The sequence below is a fragment of the Antechinus flavipes genome, chromosome 4 (assembly GCF_016432865.1).
Source record: "Antechinus flavipes isolate AdamAnt ecotype Samford, QLD, Australia chromosome 4, AdamAnt_v2, whole genome shotgun sequence".
Taxonomy (NCBI): Eukaryota; Metazoa; Chordata; class Mammalia; order Dasyuromorphia; family Dasyuridae; genus Antechinus; species Antechinus flavipes.
In genome coordinates this window covers 10633160-10655860 of record NC_067401.1, presented here as the reverse complement: position 1 = coordinate 10655860, position 22701 = coordinate 10633160, and the positions used below count along the sequence as shown (strand labels likewise).

The 22701-nt window shown below is 50.9% G+C and overlaps 1 protein-coding gene across 8 annotated transcripts; it reads right to left on the bottom strand.

The window, feature by feature from the left end:
• Positions 1-239: 239 nt before the first annotated feature.
• EIF4E2 (eukaryotic translation initiation factor 4E family member 2) lies at positions 240-22032 on the bottom strand. 8 transcript variants are annotated; one of them, XM_051999747.1, is made up of 9 exons: positions 21915-22031; positions 21039-21116; positions 19256-19370; positions 18672-18806; positions 14993-15097; positions 14035-14187; positions 13794-13930; positions 7094-7173; positions 240-2918 (listed from the first exon to the last, which is right to left on the bottom strand). In XM_051999747.1, exons 2-8 carry the CDS (start codon positions 21065-21067, stop codon positions 7128-7130), a joined length of 720 nt encoding a protein of 239 aa, XP_051855707.1. In that variant the 5' UTR covers positions 21068-21116; positions 21915-22031; the 3' UTR covers positions 240-2918; positions 7094-7127. The 8 variants fall into 8 exon arrangements, with proteins under 8 accessions (XP_051855707.1, XP_051855709.1, XP_051855708.1 ...); XM_051999749.1 differs by lacking the exon at positions 21039-21116 and having other exon boundaries at positions 21915-22032; XM_051999748.1 differs by lacking the exon at positions 7094-7173.
• Positions 22033-22701: the final 669 nt, after the last annotated feature.

Here is a 22701-nt window from a genome sequence, read left to right as displayed (position 1 = left end):
CCAAAATATGAGCCAGGATTCCACCAGCAAAGAAAGAAAACCAGGGGCTTATCATTCCGCCTGGGCTACCCCATCACAAGTGGGCAGCCTTCAGGCTAATGCTAACCGGTGAAATCACCCGAGAGTAAGCCCAGCTACAGAAACTTCCCAACGGTGCTAGCGTTCCCTTGGATCAGACGGCCCCCACAAATGGCCAATACTCCCACTTCCCCTCCCACATTAAAGAGTCCACAACCTGGTTCTTGCCCATTTTTTCCATTTATTATTGCAGCAGACAAATGCTCTGAAGGTGCGACACTCACTCTTACCATGGCCTTTACTAATTCTCCACTAGTAACAGCCAGCAAGCCCTTTCTGGGAACAACTTGAACCATATGCTTTACTCTGGGTAAGAAATGATGGCCGTTTCTGATTTCACAGGAATAACACACCCCAAAAAACTGAAGGATAAAAAAAGCGGGAAGGGGAAAGGTGCCTCAAAAAAGAAAACGCAAGAGGGACAATGGGACAATGGAGCAGCAACGTGCCAGGTGCAGGGGATGGGGGTGGGAGTGGGCTGAACCACATCCCTGCTCACTAGGCTGGCCCTGGCAGACTGGTCTTCCACGGAACGATAACCGTGTCACGCCTCGCTGCGTGGAAGCTGGCTCCAGTGAGAGAGACGCCTCAGCTCTCCGTTCGCAACAACAGGGGGTGGAAGGAGCCAAGAGCACAGCTCTCCCAAGGAAACTGGTTGGACAGCCAGGACAAAGAAATATGGGGGGGAAACTGTTATCTAAAAGGGGGAAGAAATTGCTCTAATCAATACTGTGTCCATTTAGATATATATGTATATATATATAGATATATGAATTTTTTTTTTTTTGGCTAGGAGAAATTTTAAATACTGCCAGTGGGGAGAAGTGGTGGGAAGAGGGAGAAGGGGAGGACATGAGCAGCTCTGGAAAATATCAGTGGTTCAAGAGTCTGAACAGCAGATGAGTTAAAAGGAACATGGACAAAACCCCACAAATACATGACCTAAAAAGATTTAAATCCATAGACACAGACGTGTACACGAACAGCCACCCACACGCACACCGGTGGGTGCCCCAGACACACCCTCTGGCATTTCCACGGCAAATCGAGCCATGCCCAGGAAAGAGCAAAGCTACTTCCCTTTGAGGGGCCCAAGTTTCAGTGGGAAGGTCTCTGCGCGGCCCCCGGCTTCTCCTGTCCTGTTCATATGGCTCAGGGCCAGGATCCGGGCTCCCCACTTCTCAAGTCTGAATCATCCCCAAATTTCCTTAGGCACCTGATTTTGCCAAGAATGGAAATGCACAACAACACTCACTCTCTCTCACACACACACACATACACACACACACTCTCTATATTTCATTTGTTTTTCCATTTGTTCTAATGAAAACCTTTAGGATGATTAAAAAAAATAACAAAAGTATCCCCAAACCAGTGGTGACTGGGGGTGCTGGAGAGGAAGAAACGATTCTAAGCCCAATGGGGAAATGCCTGTCACTCTCATCGGTTTCCTCTAAGATCGGTTGGTTGAGGGTCCCTACTTTGCCCCACCTCCCCCAACCCAGGCTTAGAGAACGCTTTCGAGAGAGGCCCTCATTTTAAGGCACTGCTAATCTTTGCTCCCAAGAGCTAAGTGGATCAGCGTAACTGGAAGGCTGCTGCAGGGTCCTAATCCGAGCGCTTAGGTGGGCCTTGGGGACTCATTCTACTTTCCCTAATTCAGTCCTTCTGGAGTTGAGAGGTCAAACTTCTCAGACCAAGGATCTGGTCCATCTTAATGCTTGATGACAGAAGCTTTCAAAGGTTTCGTCTGGGCATCCCGTGGACCAGCAGGTATTTACCAGAGTGGGCACCAAGCACAGAGGACTGCCGGGAAGGAGCTCTCCTGGCCAGCTGCAAACAGGCAGGAAAGGCGAGACTGTCATCAACAACGGCCAATGTGTCACCTCCGATGATGTCCGGGATCCTCCCACGGCACATCTTAAAATGCAGCCAGATCTGGCCTCCCAAAGTCCTCTCCCTCACCTTCCTGCTCAACGAGGGGAGAGCCGGCCCTCAGACCCGGGTCTCTCGCTCAGGGTCTCACGCCCTGCCCCCAGGGAAGCCCGACAGCCAGAGCTCAAGATGGGGCCCGGCTCCTGAGCAGAGGGGCCCGCGCCTCCGCAAAACAGGAGCAGACACCGTGTCAGAGGCTGCGCCGTGCGCAGCCGTGCTGAAGAAGAAAGGAAGTGTCCTCGGGAAGAGAGAGGGAAGGAGCGGAGGCTGGCAGGAGGCCACACGGAGCCCTGGACAGTCACCGACACACCACTGACACGTTTAGAGGACAGAGGTGAGGATGAGGGAGAACGGGGGAGAAAAAAACCAAAACGTCCCAATCATTTAAAGGCAGCGCCAGAAAGGAGCACTTACAGAGAAGCATGGTGACTCTCTCCAACAGAAATTCTTCCCAGATGCACAGACATTCATAATACTGATAAACTCGCTGTCAACAGCTCTGGCACATACGTGTGTTCACAATACCCTTTGTGAAGTATAACAAGAGAGCAAGAGAGGGCCCAGAAGGCATGTGGACAACGGCACACACAGCAAATGAAAGGTTCAACTCTCCCCAGAGCCCCTTTTTAAAAAAAAAGTCTGTCTATTACAAAGTCATCTTTTCTGTCTTTCTGCTTTATAAAGTCAGCGATGCCGGAGGGCGTCTAGTGGAATCCTTCCTCCAGGGATGAGTGCAAAAGGGGAGCCCATGGATCGGGGATGTCCCTTCAGTGAGCAGACGGAGGGAGCTGCTGGAGGCCTCCCATCCGTTTCAGACAGACAGACACACACATACAGAAAAGGATTATTGCCAGCTTGGGTACTTTCACAATGTGATTTTTGTATTTCGAAAACTTGAATTGTCCCTGAAAGAGAAAGTGGGAGAGAATGGAGGATTTAATACATAGGTCATCTAACACATATCCATACACAGAGTGGGGGGAAGCTGTGACCATCAGCTTTGGGGCCCTTAGTGACCCACCCCTGGCCCTTGCTTAGCGCCTCCCTGCTAAACTAACCCAGAGACACAGGGACCAGCATCCCCCCTCTTCACTCCAAAGAACTAGTGCAACAACTCCCAGCAGCTTATGAAGAAGAGAGTAACACAGGAAGTGAGTCTGGCCCCTCCACTTTGGAAACTTAGATGCACTCGTTCTAATATTACAAACAGGTCCTCCCCATTTGATTTCCAAGTGTCAACTCTAAGTTGCCTTTTTTGGGAGCAGATGGGCTTGCCTTCTCATGGATTTTTCTTCCTGAACACAGAGGTGTCTAAAACGCCAAGAGGAGCTGGTAAGAAAGGGAAAGGACCAGATCTGAGCACAGAAGCAGAGACAGAGATAGGTGGACCAAAGAAAAGTGCCTAGTAACTGAGCCACGGGCTTTCCGGGTGAGTTTCTGTTGGCAAAAGGTTTGGAGCCCAGGCGCTTGCCACACCGAGCTTCTCCCGGACTAAGGTAGTTTCACAAGAGCGTCATTAACTATCATGCCCCCACCCTGCGATAATGTGACTCAGCTGCCCGCCTGCCTGCCAATATCTGGGGGGGCTAACTGCCCCCTCTAACGTTGCTTCAACTGCTGCCGTGCTTTCCAGGAACCCACGATGGATGTTCAGTGGCCGATGCTTCTAACACCAAAGCGGATACGCTATGGAACCCTACACCTGAAGCCAAAGAAGTAAGAGAGGAAAAACACCTAGAACACCATCAAAGATGCTGCTGCTGCTGCTGCTGGGACTTATTTAAAGCACAGTAACTTGCTCTGTAACTTCACTGGTTGCCACCTCTAACCCAAGAGTCCAACTGCTGACTTAGGTCAGTATGTAAAAGGAGGAAAGGTGAAAAGAAAGGCGAGGACATGGGAGGGGTAGAGTAGGGGTGTCTTTTCTGAAGGTATGAAAATACAATCATTTTTCTATTCAAACAGGTAGATGGGGAAAAGACAGAAAAGGATGTGCCAGGCCCAGTTCCTTTTAGAATGGATGATTATCTCCAGGGGGAGGGGAGGAGCGCCAGGACCCATCATACTGATCAGCAGCTAGTCTCTCAGGGACAACAGGTGAAGTGTTTGGCAGAGTGAAAACTGAAAACCTCAGTTCTCTTTACACATAACGTACAAAGACTTGACACACTATTTCGCCAAGGAGAAATTTGAAAAGAAACGAAATAGCCGCCATTCCAAGAGGTCCATTCATAATCACAAAGGACGACATCTGCAGAATGGGGCCTGCAGACACATACTAAAAAATTAGGGTGAAGATTACGTTGGGTTGCGAAGAAAATGTGGGAGGGAAAGGAAGCAAATTCCCAATAATTTAAGAAGTCTTTACCTAAGCAGGGGGAAAAACAGCCAGAAAGCATGTATCTAATTATAGGTAAAAGAATAAGATGAAAAAAAAATTTCAATTTCAAGTTTTTGCTAATTTTTAGAAAAGCTCCTCTATTTCTTCAAGATTGGCTCCTTGAGATTTCTGAGCAAAAGCATCTTTTATTTTTTCTTAAGTGAATCAAAATCTTTATCATTTTCATGTGAGATTGTAACAAAAGACTTCTGACGTTGAGGAGGGCCATGTTCTAGTTAACTGTAATAGAAGAAAGAAATCTCGGGCATGCTGTGCTTTCCCCTGTTCTAGTCCTGTCCGTCCCTTCCCTTTCCAGGTCTCCAAAGCTAGAGGGGCACTGTCCTCTTCAGATCATTTTTTACTAACTCCTCGGTTTTTGCATGGTATTAACTCCTTAGGGGTAGGTCCTCGTTTTGTCCGAATCCCTAGCATCTGACACAGGCTTTGCACACAGAAGGCTATTAATAAATGCTTGAACAGATGAACAAGAGAGGGAATGAAGGAATGGCGGGAGTGACAAGTGCTGCCGCTGAATGGCTGAATGGCTGAATGGCAGAAGCAGACTGAACAGAGTGAGGCGGGAGGATCGTTCCATGGCCTTCCTGAGGAAGCAGCAGGCTAAAGGGTGGCTCAGAACCAAACTTGGCATGTGCTCCTGCCCGTCCCAGACACCTGGGCACCCGGCGGTAGATGCGCAGACATGGCGTTCCATGGCACTGGGGGAGAGGGTTGGATTCCCTTCTGCCTTGCTGATTGCCCCTCCTCCCACGAGCAGTGCAGACACAGGAAGGCCGACATGGAAGCCGGGTCCGTGGCCATGTGACCATGGCCTGTTACTTCACTTCTCTAGGTTTCCTTTCAAGCCTTTAGCTCCCAGAGCTGAAGGTGAGGCCGTGGAAGACGGACAAGCTAACTTGGGCTAACGAGCGCCACCATCCAGGATGGGCTTTTTGGGCCTTCTTCAGCCTGGGGCTGCCCCTCGCAGCAGGACCCACTCTACTGCTCTGGGGACTCGGAGGGCAGAGGGCCTGCACTCAAACAGGACTTGGAACAAGTGGGAGACAAAGAAATCCCCGAGAACGATCTCCCCCCCGACCTAGCCTAGGCCCCCGGGACAGAGAATTCATCACCCTCCCTCTGTCTCCTCCCAGAGACCCGGATCACCGCTGGGAACTCGGCCCTGGAAGCGAGGTGGCTCCCACTGAATCAGTTCTGGCTTCTCAGGAGCCCCTCAGGAAGGGCTAACTACAGTCCTGGGCGCCCCAGCCTCCAGAGAAACGCTCTCCAGCTATCAACTCCCATCCAGCAGTCCAGCTTGGATTCTTCCTCTCTTCCTGGAAAAAACTGTGGCCCCTGCCTAGGGAGAGGGAAGCAACAGCCCCCACAGCTCCGATTCCCAAGTCTTCAAGTTCCCCCTTGACAGCTGCCCAGGGCTCCTGACCCAGACAGGGTTCCTGCCATGGGGTGCCGGCCCCTTCCTGCGTCTGCTCGAGCCATGGCGTCCCACAGGAGCCACAGTAAAGGCCAAAAGGGAACAGGCTACAACCCATACTCCAGCTGCAAACGAGGCAGAGCTCAGATGCTAACTCAGACAAAGGGGAGTCTTCTCTACCATCAGAGAGGATTTCTCTACAAAAATCAGCGTTCACTTGTTTGTGGATCAAGAACTACTCAGGGGTAAAGGAAGGAGAGGGACACTGAGCAACCGGAAAGCTAAGGAGCCCGGCAAACAACACTCACACCGGGAAGCGTCATGTGAGGAGAGAGGGAAGCATGCTTTCAGGGCACTTAGAGTGGGCAGGGAACAGCCTTTCCTGTCTGGGATCTAAGCCACTGGAGCTCCCTGCAGCAAAGCCACCAGGAGCCTCGGGGCCCCCGGCTCCCCCTCCGTAGTCATGCTCTCGCATGCAGCGGGCCAGGCAGGGCAAGAACGCTTGCTTCATTAGGACACAGAGTTATCTCGGGGATTAGGGGGTGGCGGGCAAAACACTGACACGTTCTCGGCCCTCAGGTGAGAAATGGGGCCACCGGGATGCCCTCGCCCAGCCTCCCAAGGGCCTCGCTTCCCTCCCAGGCACCAGCCTTCTCCAGTCTTAATGTGAGCTGGCGCAGGAATAGGAGGCAGTCAGTGCAGAGAGGTCAAGTCCCACTTCGGGCCTGTGTCACTCTCGGAACCACTAGAATGCCCTTCCTTTCACACATGGAAGGGCTGGTCTTGGCAAACAGATACAAAGAACTCTCCAAGGTGATGCTTGTCGGCAACGAGGCTCAGCTCTTCCCCCCGGTGGGTCCCTCTCTCCACAGCTACAGCTGCCTCAGAGCTCTGGTCCGTTCCCCCGAATCACCTTTCCCAGTCCCTAACCGGGAAAACACCAGGGACATGTACTTTCACGCCCCGGATGTGACTGTTCTGGCTACAAGACAATACCTACACAACACAAGCAAATGGGAGACGTACCTCTCACCTGCCCCCCAGGAACAAGCGGGGTGCTGCCCTTTAAAGCACAGGATGCTGTCAAATGCATAGGGTGAAAAACGATACACAGAACAAGGGGAGCACCAGGACGGGTCTCCGTGGTTTTGGTTAACGAGATCGGAGACCTGGGACAGCAGGGCAGGAATGGGGCGCCCCTCTTTCGGGAGAAGCCCAGCAGGGAGAGGTATGTCACCGAGTCACAGAGAAGACAGATGAGGCCCTACCCTGGTGTGAGAGACAGAGAGGGGGAGCGTCCGATCAGCGGCCGCTGCTGTTCACCAGGCCATGAAACTCCTCCCAGGCCCTGGCAAGCCAGAGACAAAAAAACATAAGAGCACGGTTCAGATCACAAGCTTTGAACAGAACAGATAACAGTCCCCATGCCCCCAACCAGAGGTGCCCACCCCCTCTCGGACAGTCAGCGCTCAGGCTGGGAGAAACCAAAGGGACCAGGGCCACCTCCCCGTGTCTGAGCGGCCCCTTCCAGAGAAAAACTGGGTCATCCCTGATTTGTTCCGGTCGGTCGGCCTGGCCCTCCCTGTGCTCTTCCTGAGAGGTCCACAAGCTGCAGCTTAGGGCAGAGTGGCACAGAGGAGCCCTTAATACAGGTTGGTCGTCTGACACAGTGCAGGAGGAGCCCCTGATGGCCAGCGGGGCTTCTCTTCGGAGGGAAGCAACACTGCATCCCCGCTCTGGGGAGTCGGGCAGGAAAACCATAAAAATAGCCCTGAGACGAACGCCCTGCCGTTAAAGCTACCTGGACCTAACCGGCATTCAAAGCTGTGTGACAACACGGCTCGTTCTAGCTTGCAAGTACAGCTTGATCCCCCACGGGGAAGGAAGAAACGGTGTGACTAAAGGACGGAGCTTCTCAAGGGCAGGAACTGTCTTCTCTATGCCGTACCCACATTCCCCACATACAAGCCCAGCACCTCAAACGTGGAAGGCATTCACCAAGCACCTACTGAATGCACGGAGGTGAATGCTTCCCCCCCCGCCCCAAACACCAAAGCACTGCCCTATTCTGTGCTGAAGCTTTGTCTTCAAAGGTCACTTCCTGGCTTTTTGGCCTAGTCCCGTTTTGCCCCATTCCAAATCAAATTAAGATTTCTCAAGAAAAAGTGTTCAAATCGAAAGGGATGACTGACCTAGACTTGTGCAATACACTCATGGCCTAGTCTCTTACTAAGACCAGCTGAAGGAGAAGAGCTGAAGCTCTCACGTTACTACTATTGCCACTGACCATCTCTCCTAGGCTGGCCGTTCCGGTGATTCGTTGCATGACTGAAATTCTTTGAGCAGACCAGCATTACTCTTGCATCAAAAGTCTCATTTATTTCCAAGTCAGAGCAACACAGGGTTGCAAGGGTGAGGATGGTGAGGGGGAGGCAGGGTGATTGGAAGGTGGAGGCAAACCTGGATTTCCACCCAAGTGACCAGTCGGGACGTAACTGGGCGGGAATTATAACGGGAGGAAACCAAGCCATTGTGTTGTCCCAACAAACTTGATCGCTACAACCGAGGCCCTGTGGTTCCATTATAGGAGAGAGCAAAAGAATAATGTGCGATACCTCATGTGCTACTTCGTCAAGCGAGGACAACCAGACCATCCTGCTAAAGGGAAAACAGGAAGGCAAGTTCCAACATGCAGGTTTATTATTATGATTTTCAAAGTGGCAAAGGGTGGAGCAGGAATTTTAAAATGAATCCAATAGTTCAGAGAAATTTTTATTTTGTGGTTCTTAGACTGAAATCCTACTATAAATTGTTGGGAATTTATCCTGAGGACTCTTAACTTGTTACCAGGGCTAAAGATAGTCACGTCTTACCCCCCTCCTCCCAAGTTAGACATGCCTCACTTAAACTACCTCATCTATAAAAAGGGGACTCTTTCCTGTTGCTCCCAAAGTCTGAACCATCCCTATCATGTCTACCCCAACTCGTTCACAATGTACTCCAAGTGGCTCTTTAGAGTCTTCATACAGGAAAATTAAAACAAAAATGCAGAGCAAATCCCAGCCAGCTAGCCAGCCACTGTCCTCAGAATGTACACCCAAATGATGCCTCCCACTGGCAGCTCCCACCGGCCTTTGAGGCAGAGGTGAAGATTCCAGCTGCTCTTCTCTGGCGCATCATACAAACTGGCTTCCAAACACAAAAGTCCTCACTTTAAACACCAACAGTACTAGACTGACGACCAGACTATCACTGCGACCACATCTGCTAGGGAAATGAAATCTCAACAATTCCATGCTATCTGTCAATTTAGGGGAGAAGAAACTGCCCCTTATAGACGCTCTCTAATCTATCTTCTCTCCTAGGACTTAGGGCCCTGTCTTACATGTCTTTAAACACTAACAAGAAAGGGCTCAGGGTCTTTCCCCATCAGAGCTCAATAAATAGTGTCCAAAACTGAATCCAGGATCATGAAGTTAAAGCTGGAAAGAATGAGAGAAGATTGAGCTGAATTTGAATGAAACAAAGAACAAACCAAACCAGAAACCTCCTTTCAGACCAGCCTTCATCCTCAAAAGCACTACTCTAGCTGGGAAATGTCAGAAATTTGAGCCCAGAGTAACAGCATGGATCCTTCGGGTGCCTATCCCAGCACTAGATACAGAGTTGATCTGAGATGAAGATGAAGAAATGGGTCAGGTTTAAGAAGCCTGTCATGAAACTGTAGTCAGTCCATCTGAACATGAGATGAGAGAAGGGGAATCACCCTCCACGTGCTGGGTTATTGTCCCTAAAGTCAAAGGGGCCAGAGAACATCCATCCCCCTTTGATCTCTGTGCAGATCAGTCTGGACCATCCCTCTTGCTTTGAAATTGAGAACTGTGCTGGCAAAGTCACTTCATGGACCCGAGACCTGTGCCCTGCCCCAACACCTCTGATCCCCTAGAACTGGAAGGTTCTGATAATACTTCTTTGTCTGGCTAAACACAAATCCTCTTCAAATCAAAGGGACAATGTTCCCTTGACGTTCACAAGGGCCTGAAAAGAGGCACAAAATACTAGCTAAGAACCTCCATATAATTAAAGGGCCTGACATTGAGCATTATTTCGATTTAATAAGTCTCCTGGGTATTGCTTCACAAGCCTGTTCTACCTGTAACGAAACAACTTCTAGAAATAAAGCACGTGGCTGTTGTAAAAGATAAGTCTGGGTGCAGATGCTATCCCATGCTTAACTTGAGATATATGTTCCATCAAGTACTTGATTCCTGAGCACCAAAGATGACTGCTCAGTCAGGGAAAAGTCTCATGGGCCACTGGGCTCTTTCTAGCTGACCATAATGTACCTGGACAATGAGGTCAAGGAGGAAAAGAACAGAAGGCCCGCTCATGGCTTGTGGTAAGGCCATGGATTAGGGAGAACAGAAGCCTGGAAGAAGGAAAGATTAAACAATAGTTAAGAAAATGAGGGAAACCACAATAAAGTGAAGAAAAAGCCAATTAATAGAAAAATCCTAAAAACAACTCCTCCTTCTTGCAAAAGCCTCCTTTCTCCACTTCTGGCAGTTCTTGCACCAGGTCCCTTTCAGGACACCGGACAGTTCTCTTCTTCCCTTTCTGCACAATTCACCTGGCCTAGCAAGGACAAAGCCTCATCAGGCTAAGGATCTGAGAGAACAGAGCAAAGGACAAGCAAATTCTAATTTTCATCCCTGTGGTGCCTTCTTACCAGGTCTCACTCTGCTAGGTGATCACCAAGTCCATCAACTACACTTAAGAGGAAAGCAGCCCTCACTTAGGATATTTAATCATTACTGCGTATACTTCATGATCCTTGGGAGAAGGTGAGGAGCGGGCAGAAAGAGAGGGTCACAGAAAGCATAAGAAAGGATTCCAATTCACTGCTGCATCCTGTAAACAGAAGCTGGGCCTTGGAGATCCTGGCGGTTCCTGCAACCACCATAACAATGGAAACGACACAGATGTCACAGTGTCAGAGCCCAGGGCCTGGGTACAGCCAGTGCTCCTCCCAGCCCGGTCAGGGTAGATCAGCAGCCAGCACAATAAAACGACAATGACCACTTTGGGAAAGTTAACTACTATGGCCACACTCAATTTGTGGTTCAGTTGAGAAGGCTTTGAAGTGTTGCCTGACAGGCCATCCAGTGCTCGTGGGGATGCCCTGGGATGGCACCAGAGCTCAGTGAAGAAAGGGCTAAGCAACTAGAAGGAAGCTTCCTCAAGTTCTTTTTTTGGGCTTAGAGAAGCAAGTCTGCCTCGGCTTCAGCAAACAAGCAAAAGCAATAAGCCCATCTGCAAGCAGAAGCAGAAGCCAGGACCCACCTCTGGGGTCTCCCTCCCATGGAACCAGTTCAAAAGGGACAAAGATGAAGGCAGGAAAAGTCCAGGGGCTCAAGGAAGGGGACCCTCCTCACCCCTCCCAGGCTGCAACCTGGACAAAGTGGAGACAGAGAAGATCTGGGCTGGGCGAAGAAGCAAAGCGAAGGGTCCCCCACTATGGCGGCTCAAAGGTTTTTCGTCAAGCAGGAAAATCCTGCTCACGCAAAGCCAAGACGCAGCAGACACCTAAGGGCACACAGAGTGAAGCAGGGTTTGCACTTCTCTATCTATCTCCAAGCAAGTGATTCGTTTAAAGTGAAGGCAAGCTGAGAAAGTGAGCAAGACAAGACGAGAGACTCCCCCTCTCTGGATCTACTGGAATGGGATCCTAACATCACTTTCACCACCCGAGTCTCCAGGGTGGCTCGATGGGACCTAACTCACTGGGAGCCTCCCAGGGTGCCCTCCTTCTCTCAGGCCCTGGGACTGGAGGCAGTGGCTGCTCTCGGGCACCACATCTGGGGCACGGCATTGTTCCCTGGGACAGCACTACAGAGGAGAAGCCTAGGCTGTCTCCTAGCCCAGGGAGTGAGGCCGCTTCTTTGAGGCACCAGAAAGAGCAAGATCATGAGACAAACTAGTTTCGCACCATTTATTGAGTGATCTCAGCTGTCACTGTGGCTGTGTCAGCCTGTACTGAAAACAGAAGATGCTCTTCCAACTCTGTTGTCCGGGGACAGAAGTGTCTTCCAGGTGGCACGCCAACAGAACAAGAGACTCCGATGATGCCAGCTGCGACGACGGTGCCATCCAGTAAGGGACAGGGTCATGGCACATTCAACCGCGTCTTCCAGAGGTTATGAAAAAGGAGCCTTTGGGGGCCCAGCCTGCCTGGCATTCTAATGGAAGTGTAAAAAGTTGGCATATTGGGAGGGGAAGGAGAGGGAGAATGGCGTCTGGGTCCCAAGGTGGGCTTTTTGGGTCCCCAGGGTTGTAGGGCAGGAACATGTGGAGGCAGGCCTCTGTCCCGGAAGTGACAGGATATACCCAGTCACTTTCTCTGCAAGTCTGAGATATCCTGCCAATAGGCCGGCTCCCCTAGGATTGCTACACATGTCTCTGTGGCACAGAGGCGGGACTGCTTCAGGGCACTGGGACAGTGCAGAGGCAGAGAGGGGTGAGAGGAGCTCATGGCCTTCCTCTCTCTTTAAAAATCTTTCTCTGAACAGAACAGGTAGTAGTACCCCGACAAATGCAGGTGCGGGTCTATACTCAGTCTGGCCAAAGGAAGCAAATTATCAAACAAAGAGTAAGAAAAACCAACCTAGATAAAAGCAACTCTAACCTAGAAAGACTAAGACAAGGGACGGGGGCACCGGCTGGCTGGTGGTTCTCGGGCTAACGACCAACTCCCTTTTTGGGTACCTTAGCCCGCTGCTGGGGCGTTCAATGAAAGCAGGCCACTGAAATGCACAGAAGCACATACAACACACAGTGGCAGACACAGGGTCAGGGTCTGTCTCAGGAAAAAGGCTCCCAGTCTGCTGCTGAGGTAGGTGGCAGGATCCCGGCTGCCTGAGGGGTTAGAGGCCCATGGGCTCTGCTGACCTAACCCAGCTCCACACCCCCAGCATCTTCTATCAGTGCCCAGGGAGACAATTTCCCAAGAGGCTGGACTGCTGTAAACAACTGGTGGGCTCATGATTGGTCTTTAATAAGTAGAATAACATGATGGTGATGATAATAATAATAATACTTGTCACTGCCAGAGCATCCTCCATTGGAGGAACTCAGATCAATTTACAGACATTAATTCAGCCTCACAACAACCCTGTGAGGTAGGTTAAGTATTATTACCCCCCATTTTACAGATGGGGAAACTGAAGCACAGACAGGCAGAGAGACCTACCAAAAGCATACAGCAAAGTCATGGTCAAAGGGTGGCATTCCACCCAGGAGCCTCGCCTCCTATTGGTCAGCTCTCCTTCCCAAGAGGAGATGAGCTAATGGCTTTTATTGGTTTTTTACTATCCTTATGAATAATACCCTGTCTCTGAAAAGGCATCCCGGGCCAGTGAGATTTCCTGTGTGTAAAAGGGCTCCATTTCCTGAGATTCCCTTCCACCTCAGACCTTTGCTCCCCCATTCAGGCCCCACGGAACCACCTGTATGGGGTCCTTGGCACTCTCAGCTTGATACAAAAGGAAATGACATCACCACCCTGGGAGGAAGGCAAATGCCCAGGGTGATGAAAACAGAGTGAAGCTAAGGAGTTAAAACTACAGGGTGGGTGAGGATAGGGATCTACTACCTCCAAACAGCAGCAAGAAAAAGCAGAGAGACCCTTGCCTTCCTTTTGAGGAAAAAGATTAGAAAGACTGAAAAGATAAGCCTACCTAACAATAAACCTAGGTTAATACAAAATGGGTTTAAAGAAAAGATCTCTATTACACAGCCCACGTTTCTCCGCGTGGCTGCCCACAGAGAGCCGCCACAAGTCCCCCACAGCACTGGTGCCTAAGCCTGGCCCTTCTCCACACGTCAGCCTCCTGCACAATCACGCTCCCGTGGGCACATGCCTGTTTCTGCTGAGCTCAGGGACATCCCCGGCCCCCCCACAACACGTACTTGATGCTGTCGGTGTGTGTTTTGTACTCCATGATGGTGTTGGGAGGTAGGTTAAGCACTCGACGTAGCGTGTCCCGGATCCGGGCCGTGGTTGCCTGGTCACTGGCTGTCTTGTTCCATATTGAAATAATGTCCTCCTAGAAGAAGAAGAGAACACGTGATCAAAGCAAAGAGGGGACAGCATGGAAACCGAAGGCAGTGAATGCACCGTGCAAGATAGGACTAACTCAGGGCAATTTACCTGGAAACGGACAGAGACGACTGCCCCACAGATCTCCTCGCCCACCATGAACTGTTCTCCCAACATGGCAAGTATAAGATTCTCCCAGCACCGTGATGCTAAGCCCTTGCGGAGTCGAATAATCCATTTGCCGCCATTTTTATTTGCATCATCCTATAAAAAAAGAGTGTGAAAATGTGTAAAAAAAAAAAAAAAAAAAAGGCCTCCAAGCCTTTACACCTAAGACAGTAAAGATCCCAGATCACCTGGGAAAAAATTCCAACTTCAGGAAGAACCATCATCTTTCCAAGCACTCAATTCTCCAGGAGAAAAAGGTAAAAACACAGGCACTCTAAACTACAAGTCATAACACAAAATGTTGCGTCCAACACTCTTCTGTTCTAAAAAGGTTTCTCAGGAAACAAAAAGACTTGAAGGGAACAAGATTAATTACTGAACCTCAAACTGAGAGGTTTGGAATCCAGAGTTGAATAAAGGGAGCAGGCCACTAACTCAGTCTCAAGTTACTCATGGAGTCTTTTATGTGATGTATTCCAACAACACCCACATCCTGCTCCGGCTCCTCCTGTCACCTGATCCTAACTGACGGGAGACACTGACGGCATTCCTAGCAACAGATGGGAAGACTGCAGAGCGTGGTGGCAGAGGACCCGGGAGAAGGTGTCCCCCCGCTGCCAGGGAGCGAGCAGCACCAACTCACCCACTCTGCCTCTGGTCTATGTGGTCGGGGTTTGATTCCTTTGATGTGTGTGCCACATTTACCAACCCACAGAAACAAACCAGATAGTTTCTTACCTCAAAAGGTATCCTATTAAGTATTCATTGGGCTCTGGTTCTCAGAAAACAAAATCCTTTTGAGACAAGGCTTTTTAAACCCCCAAACTCCCTCATTGCTGCCAGAAGCAAGCCCACACTCCTCAAAGCTAACCCTAATGTCCAGATCACAAAATATACTCACCTCCCACATGGGTTTGATCCCCTCTTTGAAGAGATGGAAGTCACTATGGCCTGTCAGGTCCCCGGGACGTACCATGTGGCTATAAAACCTCCAGAACTGCTCCACCTGTGGAGACACCCCAATTAGCACAGGTTTAGCACAGGTTAACACGTCAGATTGTCATAAGGCCACCTCCTACTGATACCTAAGCAAGTGAACGCTTTTGTTTCCTGGTCAGAAAACATGCACGTGCCCTCTCCTAATTTGGGGGCAAACCTCATTCTCTCCCTTATTTCAACAGTCCCTCCTCAAGCAAAACTCACCTCCATGAAGCCTTGCCTTCCACCTGGTTTCAGCTGCCCCAGTCACTCCAACAAGCCCATTATGCACACTCTGCAAAGCTGTTATAGATCCCTAACATTTTTCTGTTGTGCTTATGCATATTTCTTAGTATTCTTTCTCCCAGTGGGTTTGAGTGGTTCCCAGGATGTCAAGCCTTTCTCTACAAAGTTAGTGCCACACTCTGCAAACAGCTGGTGTTAGAAAAATTCTAACTTAAAGAAAAGTATATTGAGAAAAACAAGAACGTGGGGCAATCCAAAAACAGGCAAAAGCACTGGTCCGAGCTCTACCTTATTCTTTGCAGAACACAACAAAATAGTCAAGGAATTACTGACAAGCCCCACGCCAAAATTGCTGGACAGGCTCACCGGGCACCAAACACGATCAGAGAGCAAGGCTGTCTTTCTAGCTCTGGTTAACACCTAAGATTAAACCAACTCTACAATATATGAAATTACCATTCTTCATGACGAAATTCTACAAGCAAGTTTTTCAGATTTTAATTTGAAATACAACCCGCTCTACAACCTCAATGCAATTTTTGGTCCTCCACAAGTTGGAAGCTCTCAAGGATTTAGAATGTGGTAGCTATGCATGCAATGCTCAGGTGATCATATACAGACTCCTAAGTGGTAACTTTCAAAGTAAATATATGAAGCTTTATTGTCCAAAGGACAGGGTTCCTCCAATTGCCTACCTTTTCACTGTGTGACTGTTACTTAGTGTACTGATTAGAACCCTTTCTTACAACTCAGAGCAATGAAGAGAGCTGCTGAAGAAACAGACAAAACCAGAGGTGTCAAACTCACAAATGTTTATACACAGAAACAAAATAAAATGTAATTGGGAATGTTTTCCAGAATCAATAAAGATGTAATGCAATATACGTAATACAAATTTGTGGTTTTCTTAATCAAAATCTGGCCTATTTGACGCTAGTGCTACAAAAGACCAGAAGTTCTTTTTTTCACCTCCAAGACCCTATGCTCAGTTATGTGGATTTCCAAATTCTTGAACAGAATAGTAAATACAGAGGTGAAAATACTCTATGAAAGCTTCTTGGAAGAGAAAGAAATGTTCATAATGATTCCAACAAGCCTAAGACGCTACGAAATGCAAATGTGTATGATTTGAGAAGGACAATTTTTTGTAAATGAATTTGATACTTTCAACTTTTTATAGAACATTCATTTCCAAATGTGTCCCTCCTTCTTCTTTTCCCAGCAAAACTCACCAAGAATGAAAAAGAGCTTAAATGGAAATTCTTTATTATGCCAAGGAAATGAAGCACTAAACACTTCCTAAGAGTCAATGTCCCATGATTCTTTTTAAAGGAAAACCAGCCTACAGGCATAGGCCCTATCCTACCCCTACCTGGAGCCTTCTCTGAGAGGACCCGCCAATGGGGACCCTTCAGCTCCAGGCACATCCTGACTGCTCAGATGGAATTCAGCTCTTCTTTATACAATGTCTAGTGTTCGCTAACACAAGTTTGCCACAGGTACAAGTTTTTCTTCAAAGACTAACCTTCAGATCAGAGCCTGGGCTATGTTCCAAGAAGGGTAAGCCCACATTCTAATGATACCTGGAGTTCCCTCCATACAGCAATCTTCACTTTAAAGATGGGAATAAATGGATGCTGAATCAAACGAATTAGGTCCTGCTGACTACAAGACATGCCCTCTAGTGGTGACTCTGGAGTGCTGAAGTTTTCAGTTTTAAATTTTCTAAGGTTACTGATCAGAACAAAATTAGCATAATTAATGTTCAGTGCCTGCTGGGTACAAGCCATCAAGGAAGACCACCACCACACAACACTACTACAGGAGAGGCTGTGGGGCACACAAAGGAGGCAGAAGGAGCCTGAGGAAGAAAACTGGCAGCAAGAGGAAGCATAAGCAGCCGAGATGACAAAAACGCTGGGGCTTGGAGAGAGGCCCCTGGCTCAGGCCCTGAGAGAGGGCTCGCTGAGGCAAGACAGCAGAGTTGGGGCGGTCCCTGCCCCAGGCAGTGAGTGCTTTTGGGGACAGTCCCTCCAGATGAACTACAGCGCTGAGAAGGGCAAGGGCTACCCCAGCAGTCTGGGCATGAAGCCTGCCACAAAATCTGATCAAGTCAGTCCCAAATCCTCCTCTTCCTCTTCACCCTAAAGACTTGGACGCAACAACAGGCTGAGCTGCTCTTCCTGACCCATTCTGTTCGTCCCTGTGGTTTCCACAGCGCCCACCCTAATCGATTTTTAACCTGCCTGCTTTCCCAAAGGCCAAGCCCAGTAGCCCTCCCTCCATCCACTCTCCCCAGTCACCGATAACCAAACTAGGAAAAGATGGTGCTGTTTCAAGTGAGACAGCAGGTCTGGGAAGTCAGCTCCAGGACAGGGCTTTACCAGATTCGTTGGGACTGGGCAAGCCATGTCCCTGTCAGTCCCTCAGCTGGAGTGTGGGCAGGCCCTCTGAACTCTCCCCTTCATGTGGGGAGGAACGTTCTGGGCCACTGTAACTCCTGGACCCTAAGTGGAAAAGGCAACGCAGTATCATTTGTCCCCTTACACATCTTTATTTCCCCACTCTGCCATGGCAAAGGCCTGTCCTAGGGAACAAAGGATTAAGGACAAAGTCTTTCCTGGGCACCTTGAGCACTCGAGACCCCCCCTAAATACCCTGAGGAAATGCCCTCCTTAGCCTGAGCATCCCCACTCTGCATCACCCAGCCTAACTTGCTCTTTTCTTTCCTCAAAGCATCTTCCAGCTCACCAAAGAACAAGTCAGAGAGGTGCGTTTTTGAGCTCTGTTTGAAGGCAACCATTCTCTGAGGGCCAGGGTTACCTAAGAGAAACTATTTCATTTACCCCTTCTTTCGTGAAGAGATTTCTGGTGGATCTTTCAGCCCAATCACATCAAAGGAGCTGGAGTAAAGGCCCTAGCAGTGAAGAGGACCTCTTTTCTTTGAATATCACCACTTAACACCAACCAAACCCCCACCAGATTATAAGTTCCTTGAGGACAGGATTGTGTCTTATACATCCCCATATCTAGGATAGAGAGTGTGTCCAATAAAAATGTGCAAAATTACAAGTTTAAGGAAACCACTTTGAAACCCAAATCAAAAGTCAAAACTTTCTAGGTCTAAATAAATCAATGTTTTAAAAATCTGTGAAATTTCTTGTTCACCCAGGGACTCCTGCAAACCACCGAGCTGACGAAACCAATGTGTGACCCAGGAAGCCAAAGCCCAGGAAGCAGGCAATGGTAGAGAAAGGGTTGGTCACTGCATTCATGGGTCCGTGGACACAACAAACATGAGCCCATAAGCCAGGAGAGCACGCTACTTCTAATCTTTCCAACAAAAGAAAACTCACGGAGGCGAATGTGCCGATCTGCTTAATGTTCTGCTCGTAGCTCTGTGAGCTGGTCGGCCGGCCCGGCGTCCTCCGGGAGTACCAGAAAGTGTAGTTGTACTGCAGCGGGTGTTCTGCAGGCCCAGGGACCACAGCCTGGGGAACAAAGCAATCCACTTAGACTCCTGGCAACTCACACCTTTCCAGAAAGAGAGGCTTTTGGGGGCTCAGCACTCCTAATCCTCCCCTGCCCCCAAATCAAAGGGCCAAGTTAAAAGTTAGGATAATTAAAAGCCATCTGCTTTTGGCAATTCAAGTCATAAATCCTAGAACAGGAGAATGTACACCACCTCAAGGACCTATGATAAGAGAAATGTTCCAAGTTATAAGAGAAACTCTGGGAAATCCCCTCTCAAGATTTTCTCAATCCCGCATGACAGCTATCAAGATACCACAAAATATCTTTCAATAAAGGGATGGTGGTTTTTTCCAGAAAAAGAGGATTTGTGAGATGCCCTGGAACTCTTGGAACAAACACGTCTCACCAGCTTCCCAAGACTTAAACCTGCTGATGAATGCATCTGAGAACATAGCTCCAAACACACCTTCCTCTTGCTGCTGCTCTGACTTTTGTCTCGCTCACTTTTTTCCTTCTCACCGTCTTTCTGTGTGCTGTTTTCTTCATTCTGGTCATGGTCCCCACTGTCATCATCTTTCAAGCTGGAAAAAAAAGACAAAACAATGTTCCTCCTATGGCTGAGCTACCTCCTCCTCATCCAAAAAACCAGATTTATCTGATTCACTGTCTTAGATAAAGGGAAACCCCCTGGATTCAGTGTGTGGACGTGGAAGATGACCCAAAGTTAAAGCAAAGCAAAGAAAGGACTCTATGCCAAGCAGAAAGCCAGCCCCCATGAAGTACAGGGGTCAGAAGGGGAGGAGAGCTTTCGGGGGCAGCGTCACAGAAGGCCAGGGCTCCAGCCTGGTGCCGCTGAACCCTCGGCACATCCCCTGCCAGCTCGGCGCCTAAGGTCGAGCACGTCTCCTCGGGCCAGGCCGATGGGAGGAAGGCAGGATGGACTGGCTCGAGGAGACTGGACTCGGGACAAACGTTCAGAGTGTGGAAGGAAAGACATTCCAACAGACAGCTTGAGGAGCGCTGAAATCACTCCTGGCTCTGTTACTAACGGGAGGTTTGCAGCTAATAAGCGTGACCAATACTAGAAATGCTCAACCACACTCCAGATTACTGTCATTCAATACAGGAGTTTGCAGGAGGAAAAGGTGGGGATGAATTCAGGTTCCAATGCCTCTGGATAAGCAACCACCCCCGTTTCCTGCTCAGTAACGTGCTTTCTCCCGGGGAGGACCTTGCCTTTACTCTGCACTTATCTCATCCAGAGCTCATGATTTACATACTGTCTCCCCACCTAGGACAGGAGCACCTGCCCCATGCCTGGCACACAGTAAGCACATACTAAATGCTTGCTGACATAGGCACAAAACAAGCACCACATGGTGAGCGTCAGATGCAGGCTGCAGACAGTAAGCATTCTAAGAGGGCACAGGAGCAGTGTGGGCTGATGGGGAAAAGAACTAGAGTTGGACAGAAAAAAAACAGATAAAGAGAGAACAGGGAGAACAGAGACTCTGGACATGCTTCCTAATGAAAGACCCCTGACCCAGAAGATCCTGAAGCAAGCAACAAGCATTCCTGAGGAATCACCAAATCTCAGGCTTAAGCACAGGTCTTCTACCCTTGTCTGAGCAGGATCTCCCACATTCGGGTCCCCAGCTTTCAGGGGAAGATTCTGCTGATGGGAAACCCGCTGGGACAGAAAGCGGAGCCGTCCCCTGCCCCACCTTGGGCCTCTCCTATCTGTTAGCCCTGCCTGGAGCCTTCTCTCGGGTTAAGCATTCTCAGTCCCTGGAAGCAAGTCCCAGAGCGCTCGGCTTCCATTCCCCTCCCCATCCTGGTCCCCACTCCCTCCCATCCTCCAGGGTCTCCCCCCCACCCCTTTGGCTCTACACTTTTCCCCTACAATGTGGCGCCCAGAAGCCAGCGAGGACCTCCTTAGCACGGGGCAACAGGCAGTTCCTGAGCCCGTCATCCTCCAAGAGGGCCAACAAATGACCCCTAGGTGAGCCTTCCCTTCTGGACCTGGGAAGTGATTTTTGACTACACATTCAACTTGATCCCCAGGGGGCCCCTATTGCAGGGATGCTGGCGGCTACAATGTAGCCTTCTGGGCCCCTCCCCCTTAGCTCTGTGCCTGCCCTCTGCTCCTGGCCCCCAGGGAAAGTGGCTCCGCTCGGCCCATGGGCGGCTACACCCCACTGACACGGGAGACAAGGAGTGCCTTTTGGGAAAGAAGGAAGCCAGGATACCCGTCAGGAGGTCTGAGTTTGGGTCTCATTAATGTCTTCGGCAAGTCCTTTTCCCTCTCTGAGCCTCAGTTTCCTCATCTGTAAAAGGAGGGGAGAGCACAGCTTAGGGCTCCACGAGGACCCGGGCCCTTGCGGGCTCTCTCCCTCCGAGGGCCCCCAAGGTCGCGGCCGGTCCCAGGGGCTCGGGCATAACCTCGCACTCCGAACCAAGGGCCTGCAAGGTCACCCGCCGGTCTGTCCCCCCCCCCCCACGCCCCCAGAATGGGAGTTCCCGGAGGGCCTCCAGCCCAACCCCCCAGCGCGCATGCATTAGGCGCCTACTAGGTGCCGGGCCTTGGGGCTGCCCCCGGGGTTTCCCGGTGTGTCCCCAGCTGCCAGGCGCGTGGCAGGCGCTCAATCAGTGCCGGCTGTTGGCGACGGGGGCTGCCCTCAGGGAGGTTCCACTCCATGGCTTAGAAAGAAAGGGGAAACTGAGGTCCAGAGAAGGGAAGGGACTTGCCCAAGGTCACAGAGGGTAGTGACAGGGCCAGGATTCGAACCCAGGTCCTCGGACTCCAAACCCTGCGCCCTTGCCACTGCACCACACGACCGCCCCGCCAGGCACCCAGGAGGCGCTTAATAAATGCGCGTCGATTGGTGGAGAGGGAAACGTGGCGGGTGTCCCCGCTTGGCTTTCCCCTCCCGCCTCCCTCCCCCGTCCGGGTCCTCCCCTCCCCCCAGGGCGGGGGTCCCCTCCCCCCTCTATTCCCCCCCCCCAGGGCCCCGGCTCCGGGCTCCGGCCCCCGGCCTCGGCCCCGGGCGGGCCCCGGCGGGGGCGGGCTCCGGCTGAGGCCGGGCCCGGGGGCGGCGGTTGGGGCCGCGCGCCACGCCACTCACGCGTCGAACTTGTTGTTCATCCTCTCACCGCCGCCGCCGCCGTCGTCTCACTCACTGACTTCCGCTCCGCCGAGTCCCTCGGCCTCGGTCCCCCCGGACACTTCCGGTGGCGCTGCGCACCGCCGGAAGTGCAGCTCGCGAGCTCCCGCTGCGGGGGGAGGGGGAGCGGAGCGAGCGCCTCCTCGGAAAGGCGGGGCCTGGGTCGGGAGGCGCGCCTGCGCAGTGCAGCCAGGCGGGCCTGCTCCTCCTCCCAAGCCACGTGGGCGGGGCTGGGGCGAAAGAGAGAGGAAGAGAGCTGAGGACTCCGCGGGGAGTCGGGCCGAGGAGCGAGGTGGTTGCGGCCTCCCTCCTCCTCCTTACAGAAGCGGCAAACTGGGGCCTTCCCGACGCCCCAGGAGGCTACGTTTCGCCCCGAAGAGCCCCGCAGTCCTGACCCCTCAGTTTGCAAATGGAACCTGGGGAGGAGAGAGGAATGACGCGTCCAAGAGCCCAAGTTTACAAAACCGAGCGGGGAGGGGCTTCGGAGGCCATCTGGTCCTCCTCCGTTTCACTGTGGGGGAAACTGAGACCCCGGGAAGTCATTTCCCTAGAACTCGGGTCTGACCGTCGCCTCCGGGACCAACCTCGAAGCGCTTTGTTTGGCATTGCAAGTCCCTCCATCTCCGGACTCTGGGCATTCCCTCTGGCCCCCCACCTCTGCCCAAGCGCCCCTTCTCCCGGAAGCCTGCCGGGGCCCCCTCAGCTCCAGCCTTCCTCTGTTTCCTACTTCCTATTTATCCTCTAGATC

Excerpts from the sequence above, each read along its gene's own strand:
- EIF4E2 (XM_051999744.1), bottom strand. The coding sequence starts at position 21,067 with ATGAGACCCAAACTCAGACCTCCTGACGG. Across the intron at positions 19,371-21,038 it reads AAACTCAGACCTCCTGACGG|CTTGAAAGATGATGACAGTG; the intron begins GTATCCTGGCTT and ends TTTTTTTTCCAG. Across the intron at positions 14,188-14,992 it reads GGATCAAACCCATGTGGGAG|GATGATGCAAATAAAAATGG; the intron begins GTGAGTATATTT and ends CTTTTTTTATAG.